This window comes from Anser cygnoides, chromosome 4, assembly GCF_040182565.1.
Source record: "Anser cygnoides isolate HZ-2024a breed goose chromosome 4, Taihu_goose_T2T_genome, whole genome shotgun sequence".
NCBI classification, from domain to species: Eukaryota; Metazoa; Chordata; class Aves; order Anseriformes; family Anatidae; genus Anser; species Anser cygnoides.
Window position 1 is genome coordinate 75,648,675 of NC_089876.1, and position 20,116 is coordinate 75,668,790.

The 20,116-nt window shown below is 38.2% G+C and overlaps 1 protein-coding gene across 2 annotated transcripts in view; it reads right to left on the reverse strand.

The window, feature by feature from the left end:
* Positions 1-20,116, reverse strand: part of PAPSS1 (3'-phosphoadenosine 5'-phosphosulfate synthase 1) — a 61,434-nt gene that overhangs the window by 885 nt on the left and 40,433 nt on the right. For both annotated transcript variants that reach the window (XM_048066408.2, XM_048066407.2), the window contains 6 exons: positions 19,643-19,756; positions 17,674-17,785; positions 14,813-15,018; positions 12,391-12,526; positions 10,300-10,568; positions 8,500-8,729 (listed from right to left, as the gene is read on the reverse strand). In XM_048066408.2, the coding sequence (XP_047922365.2) occupies positions 8,500-8,729; positions 10,300-10,568; positions 12,391-12,526; positions 14,813-15,018; positions 17,674-17,785; positions 19,643-19,756 (1,067 nt within the window). The remainder of the gene's footprint in view (positions 1-8,499; positions 8,730-10,299; positions 10,569-12,390; positions 12,527-14,812; positions 15,019-17,673; positions 17,786-19,642; positions 19,757-20,116) is intronic.

Below are 20,116 nucleotides of genomic sequence, written 5' to 3' on the forward strand. Positions count from 1 at the left end.
TTCCAGACATTTGTCCATCAATGCCAGTACATCTTTACGCACCCTCTACAACATCGAGCTTAGGTAACTCCTGAGGTTTAGCAGCTTGGTCCAACTCATCTTCTGGGAGTTGAATCGAGTCTGTGCCTTCATCTAGCCTGGCTTTCTCTCTCTATGAGGAACTCTGCTGAGAGACAACTCTCTCCTCCACCTCCTGTCTCAGTTCTCTGTCAACAACAGCCGCCATCCTATTCTGTACCCTCATCCTCTCTGCCCCAGCAGCAGTCCAGCACCACATGCTGGTAGAAGGTAGCCGTTGCAGTACTGGTTAAAGAAGATCATTTCAGTGCACTAGAGAATGGAAGAACAACATGGCAGAAAATCTCATAATGAAGGACAATTTGCAGAACAAAAAGTAAAAGCCTTGGAGGCAGGCTCCATAGCTTTTGCAGTTGGGCCACTGCAAGCCACTCTGCATGCACTTACATATACATATATATATGTGTGCATTTGAGTACTCGTGGCACGTACAGTTCAAAATAAAGAAAAAAGCATAACCTCAACTGGAAGCATAATAAAAATACCTTTCCATAAAGATGTTTTTCCTTAAAAAAAAAATAAAAATTAATCTGGACAGATTTACAAATGAACCCAGATCAGGATTACTGATCATCATTAACATGACAATCTAAATTAAAATCAACTTCTCAGGTAAGTGGTGATAAGCAGCAAAAGTTCCAGTCAAGTTCAACTCCTACTCCTCACAACAGTGAAACAGTAAAACCAAGACAAGAATGCCACAATTCTACCAAGTGTTCCAAAGAAAAATGATTTATTCTTAAATTAAATATGGCAATTTTACTTACGCCATTTGTTCAATTTGCAACATGTATTCATTACTCATTCTTTACTTGTCTGTTTGAAATAAAAGCCAAGTATTGATCTCAGATGCACATGCCTTAGACAGAAACAAGAGCCAAGTGCGTGCATCAGAGGGCAGAACTTGGCTCTAAGTGCTGAGCTATGCTCAGTAGGGTATGGAAGTTAGCAAGATGCAGAAAGCATTCCACAGTTCCCTTTCACAAAACCACTAACCCCATAACTTTTTGATTTGGATTGTATGCATCTACACAGCAGCAATGCCATACGTGCTCTTTTCTTATTGCTCTTAATTCAGAGAGCAATCTCTGAATTAGGTTCTTGAAGTGCAACAACAAGGCAAAAAACCCTACTGTGCTTCAATTTTGCAAAATATAAAGTACACAAAAATGAAAACTTTAAGCTGATGCAAGCCCATCAGAGAAAGAATAATGTCACCACCATTAAGAACCTGTAAATTTTGTTCCTTGGTACAGAGATGCCCAATACTCACTAACACTGCTCGAAGTTATCTTGAGTTCTTTAGGAACTATTTCTACAAAACCTGTGTGGTGAAATGAGAAGCCTGGTTAATATTCTAGAAAAAAATAATTAAGTCTTCAGATGACTGGGAACATAAGAGTAAAGCAAGTGCTATAAAGTTTCTCCATGCTTTCTACAACACCAAACTCCAAACACCAAAAATACATTGTCTGTTTTATTCCCTCCTTGCCTGTTAAGATTTCAGAACGACTCAAATTCCTCCATGGCCTACAAGTGAAATAACGGTACCAAGGCGATAAATTTACATGCACCACAGAAGTTTGCTTCAATAAGGACCCCATTTCCTTCATCTTCCTCTTATCCCTAGTTGTGGCTGTGCAAGAAGCAGCTGTAAGAATCAGAGATAGAGAACCACCCAAAAAAGAAAAATCCACTACGAAAATCTAGATAAGCCTTAGAAAAAGGACAGGAAAACATTAATAAGGGTCATTTAAGAAACATACTACATTCAGTATATAAAAATATTTCTTAAGTAGTCATTTTCAATCATTTCTAAAGTACAGAAGTACTAAGTGACACCTTCCCAAACTTCTGTTAAATAGGATTTACTTTTAAAAATTATATTAATTAGTAATCCCTAAGCTGATTCACATGGAGCTTTGGCAATACACACTGTCCACTGAAATGGTCCAGTAATTTTTGCCTTTTTTTGTAAATTCCTTCCTTTTCAATTTTCTGTTCAAGTTTCCAGCTTAATTTCCACCATATTTAGGTGTTATTAAGATAACACCTAAATACTGCCTTCACCAATGGCAAAAATAAATCTCTTGAGTATCAGAAAGTGCTATGTCTACTATGTAGAAATGCTGTAGTGTGATATGAAACACAAGCACTTTGAAACAAAATGTGACTATGAGTAACTTACTTCTTAACAAAAGAAAACAAAATGAAGAGTCCAATAATTCTGTCCGGTGAGGTTTGAGGAAACTGGGAGCTTCCCAGCATAAAATGGACTTGAGCAGAACAGGAAGTGTGTGTGGGGAAATGTCTGACCATTAAAACTGTTATGGAATTAAAAGCAACAGCCATTCCATTCTCAAGTGAAATTTAGAATGAATCTCAGTGAAAATCAACTCAACCTTTTTTTGAGCATGGGATTTAAGTGCCTTTCAGATTTGTATTCAATAGCTGCTGGAAGTAGCTTTCTTTGAGCCACACTGTAAACAAGTAAATGCCTGTAAAAATGATTTCACTTTTTACTATCAATCAAGTTTGACTAGTATTGATGTAATATTTGGTGCCTACACAAGTAAAAGCTTTCTCAAAGCTTCATTATGAGCTTAAACACTAAGAGCAGTGCTCAAGGCTAAGATTTCAAGCTTGTAGTTCTTATGACAAAACAAGCAAGCTATCTATCACCAGTTTGCACGTAGGAAACAACTGCATGTAGGTGCCCACAGTCCTATAGGAAACCTGTAGGTTCTCGACTCTGCTGCGTCTTCAAGGTGTCCATAGAGTACTTTAAAACAGTAACCGAAGGGAAAAAAAAACTCTCCTCTTCAGCAATTATTCCCTACAGGTTTAAAGGTTTACTCAAAGTATAGTGCACTTTATACAGCTGATTTTCGCTTATCATTTATTGGGAAAAAGTCTCTTCCCAATAAGTGTTCTTTATACTACCTCTGTACCAGCTATTCCAGCCAGATGGAGTACAAACACATTGATTCTTGGGAATCCTAACCTTTTCCTAGGGTATCTGGCACTGTGCAAATGACCTTCCTGAAATTCCCATTCCCTGCAGAGGGCAATGTCTCTAGTGGCAATCTGAGGGTCTTAAGAAATTACTCTTAAAATCAAGACTGACGACAACAGTAAAGACCCATGCACTCACAGTTTCACTTATTCATTAAAAAAGTTTTTCTGGAAGCAAACATATAGAAATAGAGCAATAACATGACTTCGCTCTGTTGGGACTTCAAAACACGTTCTACTCAGCTGGCAAACTTTCAGATCCAATTACTTCCTAAGACAATTCACAGACCTCTTTATCTCAGGTTGTCTTTTAACACTTCCCCTTTTCCACCTTCTTATGCCCTGAACATAATCTGTCAGGAGGTGAAATCCAACCTTATAATGCTTCTCAGGAGGATTTCTACTGGATTGAAATTTGCCTTTGCAGTATCGAGTCGTGACCTACACTAGAACTTCAACAGGGACAGAGCACTGTTCCCTACAGTGTTAGCCTCTGTCATGTCAGTCTACATTAGTGTCTTGGGAACACCCTGTCATGCTGAGTGAACCAGCTAGTATCCACTAGGTTCAAAACCGAACCAGTTATGAAAAAACTCTGCGGGAAAGCAAAACATAACCTATGTGCTTAATATCATCGTAAGCAAAGCAAATCCTTTCCTTGCCTTTCTGACTGGCAGAAGGGTTCGGGTATTTTGAGCTGCTGTGGTGTTTTAATGTATCCTAAATGATATACCTATGTTAACTGGGAAACAATATTTCACGTAACTAAATTAAGGCGTACAATCAAGTGTGCCTATTTCAACCTCTTGCTGCCACTTTAAAATCAGACATCACATCAAACAAGTTCGGAACAGTACGTACTTGGCTGAAACTGCTACCTGTAAGTACGACTTGATAGTATACAAGCAGCTGTGACAACCGTATTTCATAGTTTATTCCCAGGACTTTTAAAGTCAAAATCATCACTACTCTTCAGATACCCATGCTTCATTCGCATTTTACAGAAAGCATGAACAGCCTGCTACGCTAACCTTACTTATGGGTTCCTTTTAGCTGAAGTGATCTCATTGGTTTTCTTCAAGGATGGAAAAAAAAAAAGCCATTTTTTCCAGACACTGCAGGGAGGTTTTTCTTTTTTTTTCTTTTTTTTCTTTTTTTTTTTTAATTATTTTTTGGCTGTATGTGTGTTGGGTATTTTGTTGGGTTTTGTGTTGAATTGTCAGACTAATTTCCTTTCTTAATTTTTTTCCTCAGCAGCAGTCTGTGGCTGCATTTTTAGGACTGACCTTCAGCAAAGAATTAGGAATCGTTGCTCACCCAAACAACTATTAAGCCACCAATCCCAAATTACACTTGTTTGTGGTAACTGAGAGGCCTTTTTGGCTGAAGAAACATACCAACTTTTTCTGAACAGATTTCAGCATTAGGTATTTGTTTATGGGGTTTTTGTTTTTAATTTTTACACTTCGGTCCGATAGTGGCTCTCAGATCAGATGTTTATTGGAAGGTCTCCATTGTAACTACAGTTCTTTCTGTAAACATTTCCAAAACATGTTTGGTCATCTTCAGTTACTGATCCACATTCAGTTCTGTTTCAGGAGTGGTTGCATTTAGACTACCAAGGCACAAGGAGTTACCAAATTTGGATCTTAGAAAACCCAGGAACCGGAACGAGTTCTGTTCTCACAGCAGTCTCCACCTCAGAACCCAGCTGCCAGCCTTCTGAGATCTGTTCCCTTGATTTACCAACACTGTGGAAATGGCACAGTGAAGAGAACAATGACAAAGAAACGACAGACTTAAGCCTTTTGCCTGCAGTTACCAATGCATAGGTCATGCATCATTCCGAAAAGCTCCCTTGGCTATTGCTTAGTGATGTGGCCCTAGAGATGACCGGATTCCTGGTGGATGACTCCTCTGGGGCAGGGACAGTCGGCAGCTGAGGGCTGCAGGGCAGCACTTGGGATTTCAAGGCCTGAGCGTACCAACTGTTCTCGCTTGTAGGACAAGAACTGTGAGCTCAGAAGATTAAGTCTCCCAGATCCGAAGCTAGGATATAAAATCTGTGGTGGTCTTCAAAAGTCTGCATCATGACACATAGCTGTTGTAAAACTGGGAGGTCATGGGGGCAGCAGCTAAGACATGCAGCTCACCTACAGCTCAGTCTGGGGGAAACCCACGTAATAAATGCTTCATGCAAACTTCCATGCCTCTGTTAGTGATGTAAATTCTTGAACTGCCTATTGCCTGTCAACTATCCAAGCCTCAAGGAATTGAATTAGACGCGATAGAAATCAAGTTACCCATTTCCAAAACAAGCCAGAGCAATGCTTCTATGCATACAACCCTCTTCCCCACGTTTTCACATTGTGTTTTTCACCACATAAGTGGTGAGCTCAGGAAAGACTTACACGAACATGACTATTTCATACCCAAGGGTGCTCCAGCAGCACTGACACTATAATGTTTCCAGACAACCCACTGTTCCCTGCCATTCTCCTTACAGAGCCGAACACCACATGGTCCAGGAGTCTACCATGTTTTTGGCGTTACACAGACTATCTTGAAATGCAGCCAGCTGCACCCACCCAAGCTCTAATTCTGTCTGGAGCCTACCACAGTGTTCTGTCTATGGTGAGCAGGAACAAGAATGGTTTTCTCTTCAAGGAGTCTGCATGCATCTGCATTGCCATCTAGAGGTTTATTGCCACACTCCAGTCTACCCCGTAGTTTACAAACAGCATTTAGAGAAGGACAGGACAAATGGTCTGCATTCTGACAGCAGCAAGGTAAAGCTGCATGGTAACAGCAGTAAGAACTTTTTTCCGAGACAATGACAGAAAAAAATGCCTCAAACTAAAGTCAAACCTCTTACCAGAGGTTTTGGTGTGTTTTTCTGTTTGTTTTAGTTAGTTTTTAATCATTTACTCTGGCTAATGACAGAGGTACACTTTTACTCCCCTGGATCTAAATCAAATCTATCCTGCAAAGAGTACCGTATCAATAATTACAGAATCAACATCCTTTAAAAGTTTTCTGTTCCATGCAATGGGAATTCTGGTGTCTTATATTGCTACTTCCCTTCTATTTCAACATAGTAAAAAGTGACACACCAGTAGAACTCTTTCACTTTGGTCTTGTTGTATTTGTCTTGGCCCTGGTCAGGCCTCACCTGGAGTACTGTGTCCAGTTCTGGGCTCCCCGGTACAAAAAAGACAGGGGTCTCCTGGAAAGAGTCCAGCGGAGGGCCACAAAGATGTTACGGGGCCTGGAGCATCTTCCCTATGAGGAAAGGCTGAGAGACCTGGGTCTGTTCAGCCTGGAGAAAAGAAGACTGAGAGGGGATCTCATCAATGTGTATAAATACCTGAGGTGTGGGAGACAGAGGGATTTGGCCATCCTCTTTTCAGTGGTTTGTGGGGACTGGACAAGGGGTAATGGCCACAAAATTGAGCACAGGAAGTTCCACACCAACATGTGAAAGAACTTCTTCACAGTGAGGGTGACGGAGCACTGGGACAGGCTGCCCAGGGAGGTTGTGGAGTCTCCTTCTCTGGAGATATTCAAGGCCCGTCTGAACGCCTACCTGGGCAGCCTGCTCTAAGGAACCTGCTTTGGCAGGGGGGTTGGACTCGATGATCTTTCGAGGTCCATTCCAACCCCTACAATTCTGTGATTTTGTAATCTTTCACACCAACCTATTTAATCACTTGGACAATAAACAAACAGGACAAATACCTGTAGTATCTACTACAACAGCCTTTTGACTATTATGGTATAATGCATACAAGCTGGGACAAAACTAGCAAAATTTACATCAGAATTTAGTTATTGTGCACAGCAATGAGGATTTCTAGGTGCATCTCAAATAATGAATGGCACAAAGGTAGTGAAGCATTCAACAGCTAGCTGTCTAGGAGGCAGTAAGTGTAGGAAGACTTTCATGTCATATGTCAGGAGTATCCTTCCCTCTGATTTTATTCCTCCTAATAAAAGTACCATCTGCGTCACTTTGTAGGTCTGGTCTGATGCTGCTACCCAAAGCTACGCTTGGTTGAAGAAAAAAAAAAAAAAGACACCCGGTTGCAATACTATCCAAAGAGATGCTTCAGAGCACTGAGGGAAGCCTTATACGGGAATTATGCCTAAATGGGAGGAAAGAGGAAGGAAGAACAACATCAGCAAACTACAATTGCTAAATAAGCCTCCCTGATTAGATTCTATTTCAAAACATCTGCAGTGTAGTAAATCATCAAATTTCCAAACACATATGGACATTGTAGAGTAACACACAGCAAAGCTATTTTAATTCTTGTCAGGTTTCAGCAAATTTGCCTTTGTCTTGCTGCTTCTTATTTCCAAGCAACGCAAGAACTTACCATAAAATTAGATTTAGTTGTGCAAGAGAAGATAACACTTTACAGCTTTCAAAAATAAAAGCAGACCAATTCAGGTGCTTGGAATTTACTGCTGAAATATAAAGTATTCACATAACTTGTGACTAAGGCTAAGCCAGCACAACATCTACTAAAGTTTAATTAATTGTGAGAAACACAAGATGCTGAATAAAATATGTTGGTTGATTGCCACAAGCCAGTGACATCTTTGGAGACATACTCAGTATAACTGTAGCATAAGCAGCTGAAAATTTTCAGTTCTTTATTTCAGTACTAACTTCAACTGCAGTTTGACTTAAAAGTAGTTTCAATAATCTGAATAAAGAGGTTTAAACTAAAATGACAAATCGCCTTTCCAGTTCCACTCACTGACACCACAGCAACCCCTGCAGTAAGTTTTGGACTCTGTTATGCCACATGCAAATAATCTTGGAATAGTCAGAAGATGAAATTAACTGTCCTGTAACTAAATCATAAAAACAAAAACCAGTCAAAAACTCCTGGGTTATACAATGGATTTAGGGCACCATTTTGCATTATTGTTAAGCAAGCAGCTAGTTGCCAGTATATTGTCCACTATCTTCTCCCTGCTGCAGTCTCCCATTATTTCTCTTGCATCATATCTGATGCTTACCTGACACCAAGCAAGCAATATTTAGGAAGATAAACCAGCAGAAAGCTAATCCTTCCATTAAAACAAGTAACAATATTTTTATGCGGACCTAGCTACTTGTGCCAGTTTGTTCCAGAGTTACACAAAATCCAGTACCTGGGAGGAAAATGGGAGCTTCCAGTGGCAACTAAAGTTGGATCAGGTAAGTTGTGCTGTGAAACTGCACCCAAATCATGGCTGAAGTCAAGTTGCATCAGTGGTCTAAAAATGCCTCTGAAGACTGGTATATTTTAGCTATATAAAATTAGTTAAAAACTACTCTTTTATTACTGGAGGGTGCAGGGGAAGAAAAGGCAGCTGCTGCTCAAAATGTTTTAGAACTAAAACACAACTTACTGCTCAGAGTCATAATAGTCCATGCACTTCTTTTTCTTATTATAAGCTGCAACTCTGAAGGGTACAATTTCCAGTGCTCGGAGGCCTGGGGCCATTGTCAACACTTTAGCACCATGAGTTGGTTCATACAGATCTTTCCCAGTGTCAGGGTGTGGCATTCCTGCTGGATCTCGCCCTACAATGTAGAAGTTAGCTCCTGCAACCATCCGTGATCTGCAGTGCCACTGAACCTAGAACACATACAAGGGAAAAAATTAAAAGAAAACAGTTAAAAATATAACCTTTAAAATGTGTGCACTGCGTAACTACCCCATTTCCCCCCCAATCAAACAGATATTCTTTTCACTACGGAGCCACACCACAACATAGAATCAACTATGTGAATCACCAAACTTACAGCTAAGACATACCATGCTCCTGTTTCACTTGCATGGTAGGATGCTTAAAAAACTACTTACTTTACTAGTGTTTGGAACAGCATAAACTGAGGATTTAGGTCCTGCCATCCTAAAGCAGTCTCAACAACACTAAATTACCTGTAATGGTTTAGTAAGGATTTAAATTCACTGCAGTCTGATACATGATTTTCCCTGTAGAACTGTTTCTTTTCTTTCAAGGTAATTACTGGGAATGCTAAAAACAGAAAAACACTAAATTGGTGCTTATGAAGCATGTCATTTGAAATCTCACAATTTGAAAGGTGATATCCATCCTGTTGATAGCCATACTGACTTAACAGCAGCTTGTTGCTCTGTAAATCATTTGCACTACAGAAATAAATCTGATACCAATGTCTTTTACATAACGTACAGAAAATGATTAAAGGAAGAATCTCTTATTTCTTGGCTACACACATTATTGACAGGCTGTATTCTGAGGTCACTGGTAATGCTGTATAGGTTTGGAGAAAATTCTTATTCTATCCAGAATAAGGACTGTGGATTTCATTCCTTCTCATACGTTCCTGAGTATGAGACTGAAGTAGAAGACTTCTATGAATTCTCATAAAATGTCTATGGGGAACACTGCAAGATTCCCTACAGTAACTCACTCACATACCTCCCTCCTTTGGACTGAAAGGCACTGCAAGCTCTGCTTGATCAGTCAAACAGCCACTAGAAAGTAAGTGCCCTCTGTCTAATTTATTTCCACCAGTGGTATCTCCTATCTATCACAAAGCTACCACAGAATTAACCACTTGAGCCTAGTCAGAATTTGAACTTCCACAAACTCTAGGGGTTCCAACCCAAGTCCTAGCTTTTAAATAAAGTGTTGCCAAAGAATTATTTCCTATAAAAGCCTTGAAATAATTCTCTCTAAATTAAGTTTGCCAAAAAATAAACAAAGCCTTTTATTTTTTTCCTAATTTGTGTATAGCCCTCCAACATACACACTTTTCACTTAATAGTAATCAACTCAAGTATCTGAACATTCAGGACAACTCTAAGATGCAGTAATTGATCTTGGAACTCCTTCTGAAACAGGTCCTAAAAAGAAGGAAAGATTAATTCATTGTCATGCCCTTCTAACTCTAAGGAAAACGAGCACGAGAACAACGTTGTCTTCTGCCCTTTCCAAACAAAATCCTTCAATATAGAACATTCTGGTTGATAACAGAGGGATCTTTTACAGTTTGATTTCCCAACAAATTTAGTCTTCTCTGTCCACTAAAAAAGCACCGCCCATGAATGTCAGGCATAGCACAAAACAAAATATTTTAGCGCACTATCAGAGGGGTTAGGCACACCAGCAAAAGGTTCTGGTTTTGCTGCTGATGATTTAAACTCCTGATGTACTTACCTCAGTTGGTCCAGCATACATCATGGGGGAAGGAAATATAGCCACCACTGTTGTTTCTGGATTCAAGATTCCCTCCTCCAGTACCGCAGCATGCTGCTTCATGCGCCACATGAGAGGAACATCGTCCTCCTTTGTCCAGCCTCCAAGCGGATGCAAGAGCAAAACAGGGCGCCTGTAGCCACGTTCCAAAAGCTGCTTGTGAGTGTCCTGCATTAGAAGCGCATGCCCGTTGTGCACTGGGTTGCGTAACTGGAATGCAAAGACAGCATCTACAGAGGAAATAAAAAGACAAAAGATAAGGAAGGCAAGTTATTTTATCAGGAGTTGTACAACAAGAGAAAAATCTTCAGATGGTATAATCTTTGCTCTCAATTCTATTAAGTGTAATAGTAGTAGTCACAGGTCATTATTATACATGGTTATACTCAATAAGCAAATCTTAAAAAAAAAAAAGGTACTAAAAATCCATTAATCAGCTTCCTCCACTTTTGAAACTTGAGCAGAGTTGCTTTAGTTTCTCCAATAGCAATGATCTCCTCTTCAGATTTTTCAGTTGCATGAGCACTTATTATCCAGCTAAATTGCAGTAGAAAACCTAACTATGTTACCTGCCTTTAAGGCTCAATGTATCAGGAGAATAAATGGATATTTGCAACTAAACAAATATAAGGGAATTTAATGTGCTTTATTAAATCTCCTTCACCTAAATGGATTAGAAGAGTTTAGGCTCAGTAAGAACAAAATTAACTGCCATCCTAACGTGTTACAAAACCCTTAAAAAAAATAAAGATGCAACAGGTTTTCTCCTTTCTGCAAATTAAGATGAATAAAGGCACCCTACAAGACAGCAAAATTGCCTAAACTGAGTGGTTTCCCATAAGCAACCGATGAAATTGCTTAATATTCAAGGATCACGTCCTCCGAACTCAAGCGCAAATGAGTAGGAAGTCTAGCAAAAATGCCAGGATGCCTGTGTGGACGAACAACATGCTCCTGGCCAAACTCAAACAAAACAACACCAAAAAAAAAAGCATAGGGAGGATGGAAGCAAGGACACACAACCTGGAAAGAACACAGACATTTTCTGAGCATTCAGGGATGAAGCTAGGAAAGCTAAAGTCAAACAGAATTGAATCTGGCACAGGTTGCCCAGGGAGGTTGTGGAATATCTTTCCTTGGAGATACTAAAAGCTGCCTGAACATGGTCCTGAGCAACCAGCTCTAGGTGGCCCTGCTTCAGCAGCGGGATTAGATAAGATGACCTCCAGAAGTCACTTCCAACCTCACACAGCCTGTGAAATCCAGAAAACAGGTTTTTATATTTTTCAGGTATCAAATATATTTACTAGGAGAATAGCTAAAGCTATACTGGTATCTTAAAGCAGCAGATCCTGGAAATAATGACCATGCTGAAAAAAGACAGGAACTCGGGACCAATATCAGTTTGCTGATGTTAAACCCTTCCTTCACACTTAGAAGTGGTTTGCAGGTGCCTGCCAATTGCTGCCACACTGAAGGGAGTAATGATCAATTCTTCTTTGCTTTATGGTATTACTCAGCCTCTTATTTATTTGCCTAACAACTGCTCAAGTGTGAAAGACTGTTTTGTTTCTTCCACAATATAAAGTTAGCAACTAGCTCAGTTTTTAATTGTGATGCATTCCACTTTGCACCCGTTTACTTGCACGGCTGTCATAAGCTTTGTTCCCCAGAAGCAGCATGGAATAGACTTAAAACAGAAGAGCATGAAAGCTCAGCACTCAGCCACACCTCTACAGATCAAGTTGAATCTGATGATATTTAAATCACTTTCTACCACATTTTAACTTTATCTTTTCTTGCATTAATAACATGTCTAGTGTGCATGGAAAGATAAAATCAGAACCTCAGGGGTTACCATCTTCTCTTGTGCATTTCGGCAAGATAGTATCTGAGGTTATAAAAATTAATTCTAGTAAAAGGCAAAGAATACCACTTAAAAGAGCACTGAGATTCTCTCTCTTGAAACAAGGCTTGCCCCTGCAGTATTGAGGCAGCAGGCATTTGGATAAACCTTTGTAGGAAGAAACAAAACAAGAAAAAATTACTCACCAGCATTCATTTCCTTGAACTTCTGTCTTAGCTCAGCTGGAGTGAGACGGTATTGATCGAGTCCATCATTCCAATAGATACGGTCAAGGGCCTGTAGATCTCCACCTACCAGCCAGTTCCCTTGCTCCATAACCATCTAAGAAAAGAAATGAAAATCCATGCTGGGATTGCTTATCAGCTTGTTCTGAGCATTGAAACCACTACAAAGGGGGCACAATATTTACAAAGGAGAGAGTTCTGAGTTAATTGCATTTAACAGTCTGAAATCAAGCACCAATATTAAAAAAAAAATCACTGAAACATAGTCCAAACATGTTATGCCACGATGCAGAAGAGATGCACTAATCCATGGCAGACTTATGCCTTTCTTTTAAAAAGAACAAAACTTATTGTTTTCCAACATCTCCTCCAATATATAGAAAAGCAAGTAATCCATGTTCTTAACCAACATTATTTTATAACAAAAAAATATATTGGCTGGAAAAGTTAATACATTGAGTAGAATGAAGTTGTACGTTTTACAGTTTTTGGTCAAAGCTAACGTAGTTCCAGTATTATGCTGCAGTTCACATGATTCTGGTCAGCAATAATGTATCAAATAGAACAGTTCTAATTTACTCATCTGATTTAATTTACAAATAAAATCAGATCTTTAAAGTAAGACAGCTTTTGGATTTGTTTCACTTCGGCACTTTATCAAGGCAACATGTATTGTACACTCACTACAATTCTTTGAATATCTTCCAACACCACCTCACCCTTTATCAAAAGAATACTTAGAGCAAGCTGCCTAACATAATCTATCAATGGCCACAGAAATCAACGAGTGATTTTTGACAACACATTGCTTTTGAAGACAAGAACAAAAAAGCCTTTCAAGTTTCATATACATTTCCAGTCATTTTTCAGCCTGATGTCATTTAGAGATGACAAATTTCCTTGATACAACAGAAGAGTTTGTGTGTACCAAACCCACGAGTCAAGATGTTAAAATTAAGTGTCATTTTTGTTCTTTTCTTTTTTTGATTATTTGGTTGTTGTTTTTTTACTTTGAGATAGAGGACCTGCTGTTGGAGTTAAATGATGCTGCGGTCACCAAACCATTCCCCAAGAAAATGCCAGATTTTGACATCTTACCAAGGTGTGAGGGAAAAGTGTGAGAAAAACATGAAGATGAGAAAATCAGCACTACATTAGCTCTCAGACACCCAAGGATTTCTGATGAATTCAGAAAAGCCACAAGATTTATGTGCTGTCATGATACTACAAAACACATATTCATTGATATGCTGTCATGATACTACTATACACACCAGTACAGACATAAGAAGATGGGTTCTCATCTTCTACATCAGTATCAGCCGTGTCATTCTGATATTGCCAATATATTATAAGTCATTTAAATCTTTTCTGCATGAGATTTTCTTAGCATTTCTTACATTTGTGTTACTTCAAGTTTTCAATAAAAGGGTAGTCTTACGTTCATCAGCACAGAACACAGAGGACATCTTCCAGAATACTCTTACTTGTATCTAGCAGGGTATGTCCTTTTCCAGATATACTCTTAACTGTATAGTTGGAGTTGTAAAGCTTCAGTCAGTGAAAGATGTCATTACACATTAATAACAAAATTTTTAAGAATTCAAAAAAACAGTTTTCAGACAGGTATAACTATCAGTCATACAGCTGCTTTTAGAAAACACCGAAGGTTTTCCCTTTTAATTACAAGCTCATAATTTGAGGTTTATTTCCTTTTATCTGATTTTAAGTCGTATATGTAAACAAAGAGATATTATAGAGACAGAAATGGGAAAAGAAACATTCATGGGCTCCACAGAACTATAATGTAACATTCACATCATCTTTCAAAACTAAACTCAACAACACAAGAAGTAATGTTACAATTAAAATACTTCGGTATGACATACACATAAGGTCAAGACAATAAAACATACTGAGCACAACGGATGGAAAGTAACTCCCCAGAGAGTTAAATTACGAACTCTCCAGGAAGGGTGCTTGTTTCAAGGTCATTTAAATCAGGCAATTCTCACGTGCTCCACATACAAGCAGAAAAGAAGTTTTCTTGCTTCCGCGATGCATGTATCCACTGATTAAGGAGCTTTGATGACCCATCTGGGTCCACAGGGGAATAGATTTCCTAGGCACTACACTCCTCTGTAGCACAGATTCTACATCCTAAATTCATTTCATGTGTACTTATTGACACTAGATTTTCACGCCGAGTACAGACTACTCAACAGCTGTATTAAACAAAAAAGCACCTTTGTTTCCACTCAGATGTTTTAATTATTTCTCCATGAAGTTTTGGTGTCAAAATACACTAATTACAGACATCAACTTGAAATGTCCGCAGACAGGACAGATAACAGGACTAGCTTTTCAACTTTTAGACACACACCTTAATATACGGATGCTCCTTGCACGTCGTTCCCCACTGCCTCGCACAGCGTTCCTCTTTCCTATGCTCATAGAACTCTGGGTTACGGAGAATGGCCACGCGGCGACCCTCATACACTAATGCGATTGCTGTACACCCATCCAGTCTCTCTTTGTCTTCCTGTGTAGCTGTTAGCACTATAGGCACTGACAGGTTAATGACTCCCCCTGCAGAGAGAAAAAAGCCATTATCCATAGCAATGGTCATCAATTATATTTTGGAAATCTAACCTCCTAAAAAGTTACAGCCCAGGCTGTAAGTTTATCATACAACAGACTCAAGTGTACATCTATTTCAGAAAAAAAGTCGAATCAGGCAGACATTTTGCATAGTTTGTTCAACTGAATGCTTACCAGCTACTAACTTCTGAAAATAACCCAATGTATCTGAATTTAAAGGTTACGTGGTCCTCGTTTTTAAACATTTACTTCACGGCTAGATGCTAGAAGTCTTTTTTTCTTGACTACAAGGGTAAGATTTAAGAAACCAGTGGAGTAAATACTGCAACTATCATACAATTGCTTGAATTATAATAAAAACAGATTTAACAACAGAGTGCAAAACTCTTGGGTGTTCTCCAGGAGAAAAGTCATAGGCCCATTGAAGGTAATTTGAGTTTTGCTATTGGCTTCAGTGGAGACAGGCTCTAAATAAGGCTGGTTTGCCCATAATTTAAGTAATACTTATTTTAAAACCTTCTCTTAATCATACTCTAAGCATGACAGGAAGTTAAAAACAATGAAGCTGGGTGAAAAGGATAAGAGAACAAAGATAAGTAATTCTTTCTATCTCCCTTCCTTTGTAATTCAAAGGGAAAAAGTGTGCTGCATATCCTCTCCTAAACTGAGTCTCACCATTCAGAGTTATTTTCAAAACAACTGGATCTTAAAATTGAGCTTGACAACAGTCACAGGGATGGCAATTTGCCACTCCAACTTTGATGCTTAGTAAAAACCTCTTGCTTTAGCAGTAAGAAAATAAACACTTCCAACTGGGAAGAGATCTCCAAGTGGTTAATTATTAAAATTTTGTGAGACTGCAACAACAAGTATCTCTCTCTAACACCCATCTTCATCCAATGAACTAACTGGAAACGGAGATAAGGTAGTTTAGTGACATGTTCTGTTGTTGTTTTGTTTATTTTTATTTATTTAAAGTCAGAGGAAAATAGCGTCAGCTTGAGACTATTTCAGATAAGTTAAGCTTTAAGGTGAGAATATCAGCACACCTGTATCAATCTCCATAATGCAGAAGTCCATCCATGTGAATATTGCATTTAAGGCTCAAAGGACAAAATGCATTGCAGTATTTTGTCTCCCTCTTCAGAATCAAAACCCCGGAAAATTACTGCTGCTGTGACACTCCAGCACTAACATACCAAGCAGGAAGGAAACTTGCAGGATGTTTTGACTTAACTGTTGTCACTGGCTTCAAGTAGCAAAGTAGCTTTAAGCCAATCACATCTTTCTAAAAAGATTCTCATGCATGAATGTTGCAGTAGATACCTGAGAAGAGAAAATACGGTCGCATCTAGAGGAACGTGACTATTCTATTCTAGAACTGAAAATTCTTTCCTTCATAGGAAAAAATTACCTACTACTGTTATCTGTTTTTCATAGCTCATAGTTTATTTGTAGCACCAGAAGAGGTATTAAAAACACCTGCAAGAGAAATTTACAAATTTCTAATATTGCTATATCTGAAATACCTATAAAAGGCTTTAAAAGCTTTATAGAAAAATCTGATTTACAGAAGATTACAGGGCAGGAACTACAAGCTATTTTAGCAGTTAAATGCATAGCAACTGCAGGGTACAATGCATTTGGCTTGACACTCAGAAGAGCACATGGAATGAAAACCAAACAAGTAGCCCAAAAAGCTATAGCAAACTTGAGATACTCCAAAATAACTGGATGCCCTCATGTTGCCTAGGATAGTACCTCAGAGACTTCTGAAAAGGGGAACTGGAAAAGTTTGGAGACAACAGAAGAAGTGAAAGACATAGAAGTGAAAGACAGGTGACATTTTTTTCCTGCTATTTGGTCTCCAGTAAAAGAAGAGTAACACAGAAGGAAACAGGAAGACAGGAATCTTTACCATCTCTTTTTTCATATAGCGTGCAAAAAAAACCTAAATGTTTGAATAAAACAGTCTTCTAAGAAGAATAAATCAAATAAATGACAGAATCAAACTCAAATTTTAAAACCTAATGTTATCACTTGTCAGCTACCTTAACTAATGTTCATTCTTAGCCCATTACTAATACAAAATAAAATATATTTGTTTAAATCATCACAGGGTAATTGTTACAGTAGAGTCATTCAACTGCATGTGACAATTGTACATAACCAAGCCCCCTTCTCAAATTCTGATTTCATACTTGCAACAACTTTAGCATGCAAGTCACTTCGTTGTCCTTTCCTTCATCACTATTGAAGGACAAATCTGTTGCTATTCCTCACAGAGCTAAACAGAAATTAAATTGCAATTTCAAGTTCTAAAATAAATTTCTTCAAAACAAATTGGAAATGTGGCTTTCAGGTTTAAATGTTTTCAAAAGCGAAAACATTTCCAAAATAGAAGTTATAATTTGTAAAGGCAAAAAAAGATAAGGCACTGATTTTTCAAACTAACATGGTGGTAGGAATAAAAAGAATAAATGCATTAAGTTTAGAAGTAACAATTTTAGTATCCTATTCTCTTAGCTCAGACTGTGCACAAACGTGAAAAAGTGTCACTACACCATCACTAGACAGCAAAGCATCAACAATGTTCCAGAAATATGGTTAATTTCCTCAGTTTTACTAACAGAAATATCTTACCATCAAGGAGACAATCAAAGTGAAGGCACTGTAGGTATTCTCTCTCTCTCATAAAGCCATTCAGGGGTGTTGCCCAGCCTTCTGCCAGCACTTGCACCCATTGCATATCCACCTTGCAAAGAAACAGAGAAATAGAGAAGATAAAAGTTGTTGCTCAATGACTGACATTTAATGTTAATCATAATAGAACATGATTTATCCATAAAACACAGTGTAAATGAAAGATTTCTCAGTGTTATAGTCTTAATCACAAAGAGTTCAAAGTCTCTAGAAGGAAAAAAAAGGACCACTGTTTATGACTCTGGCTATTTTCCAGTCTCACACGTAACATCAAATATCATTTTGTTATACACAAGAAAGCTTCATTTGTAAATGTTTGAAAAAGCTCAACTTAAATAAAAAAGTGGAACTCTAGTTATTTTAAGCTCTTGGTTACCTTGCTTTATTAAAAAATAAATGCAACAAAAACCTACACCACATACAGTTACCACAAAAATATCAGAATAAGGAGGGGAGGGGGCGACTGAATACTAACAGGTCAAATCTTAAAACATATTAGAAAGGAAGTTTTTATTGCGGAAAGTAATGAGAAAAATCCAGAAGTAAAATTCTCTCAGGACTAGTACTTATTTTAGTTTAGGATATATCATCTTACAGGGAATTTCCTTCCTTACCATTTAAAGGGTCACACTATGACTTAGTGTGTGGCCTTTATTATTTCTGCATGTGCATTACTAAGACCTGGTCAAGAGTCTTCGACAAAGGACAAAGTCCATTGACTTCACGTGTGCAAGTTTCTCTTGTAAAAAGCATGACTAATTTTATTACGTTGTTTAGTATATGTTGAGACAAGCATAACACAAATTTTCTTCCCTAGCTGATGTTATATACTTACTTGATATTTAACAAAACACTGGTTAGGAGTAGAGGAAGAAAGAATTTGTTTTGCTAGATGGGAAGCAATTTACAATGCAACACTACAGAAACTTAATAATGGTGACCCTACAAATTTATTCCACAGCAAAGCAATATATAGTTTTACAGATACACGTGAAAAGAATCTAGAAGGACACAGAGAGTGAGGAGGTCACCTCTCAGCCTCCTTTTCCCCAGACTGGACAACCCAAGTGTCGTCAGCTGCCAGGCACACCGCTGGCTCATAATAATACTGTTAAAGTCAGTGAAAAAACTCATGCATTGTATCTGTGTTTAGATGTAATTCTTCAGGAAAAAAAGATTACCAGGAAGAACAGATAAACAGCCAGAAGCAGCTTTGTCTAATTAAATTCCAAGTTGGAAAATACTGCATTTAACCGAAGTAAGAACAGAGTCAATTAAGTTGATCCATGCTTTTCCAAGTATTCTCTGCTGGAAGCCAGAAAAGTAGCATGAACTCATTCTAACCAGAAAACAAAACGAAACAAAAACTAATAAATTAGATCTGGTCACCTACCTGTGTAAGTACCTGATCAGTTACCTCTAAAAGTTTGCAACTGTATAAGCCTTATATATAAGGTTACTACTTTAACCTGAAGGTTACCAACAAGGAGAGTGAAGCAGCAGCAACTGATTTCCACCATATTTCTAGGTCATTACAATTTAAAAATATATATATTTATGTAAGTAAGCTAAAAATTCTTCTAGGAACAACTATCCGTAGAAGGTATGCAAGGCATGATTTAGTCTGTGGATGAGGGTGGAAAAAAGTCACTGTAAATTTAATCACCATGCTTAGGATTAACTAAGTAACACTATTTGAAATACCAGGCATTACTTATGAAGTTTCAACTGTTATTTCTAAAAAGCAAACGAAGAAAACACAAATGCCGTGATGTTTCTCAAGAAGAAGAGAGAAAAGCCTATCAAGTTACAATATGTAACTAGTACAGGTATTTTGACTATACACAGTTCTGCCGAGCAGCAGACTGTTTTTTCAACTTCCGTAATGAGATAACTGAACACACAATACCTTATTTATTTCCAAGGTTAACAGAGACTCCGCATCAGTTTTGGCCAACTGCAGCTTGTTTTCTGGCACATAAAGTTCTTTCACCTCGTAAGAGGCATCCACTGGTACAATGTCCTGTATAAAAGGAATAATCAGAATGCAACATTTGGTCCAAATGCTTCTTGGACACTAAACACAAGGTCAAGAAGTAAAATTCTATGCTGTACTGCTCTGTGCCAAGAATATGTGCATTAAGCAATTTTTATTCATTTAAAAAACAACGTTGATCCAAGATTATGATATATGGCTAGCAACGCTGCTGGCTTGAGTAATAACAGTGAAACATTCTGGCAAGATTTTTTTTTAAACTAAGTACCTCATACAGTTATAACATTTACCTTGTAAATATTTAACTACTGAATTAAGTGCAGTTTTCATGACTGATTAATGCCTATATTAGCTACAGCAGAAAGGATGAGCGTATGCTTTTATAGA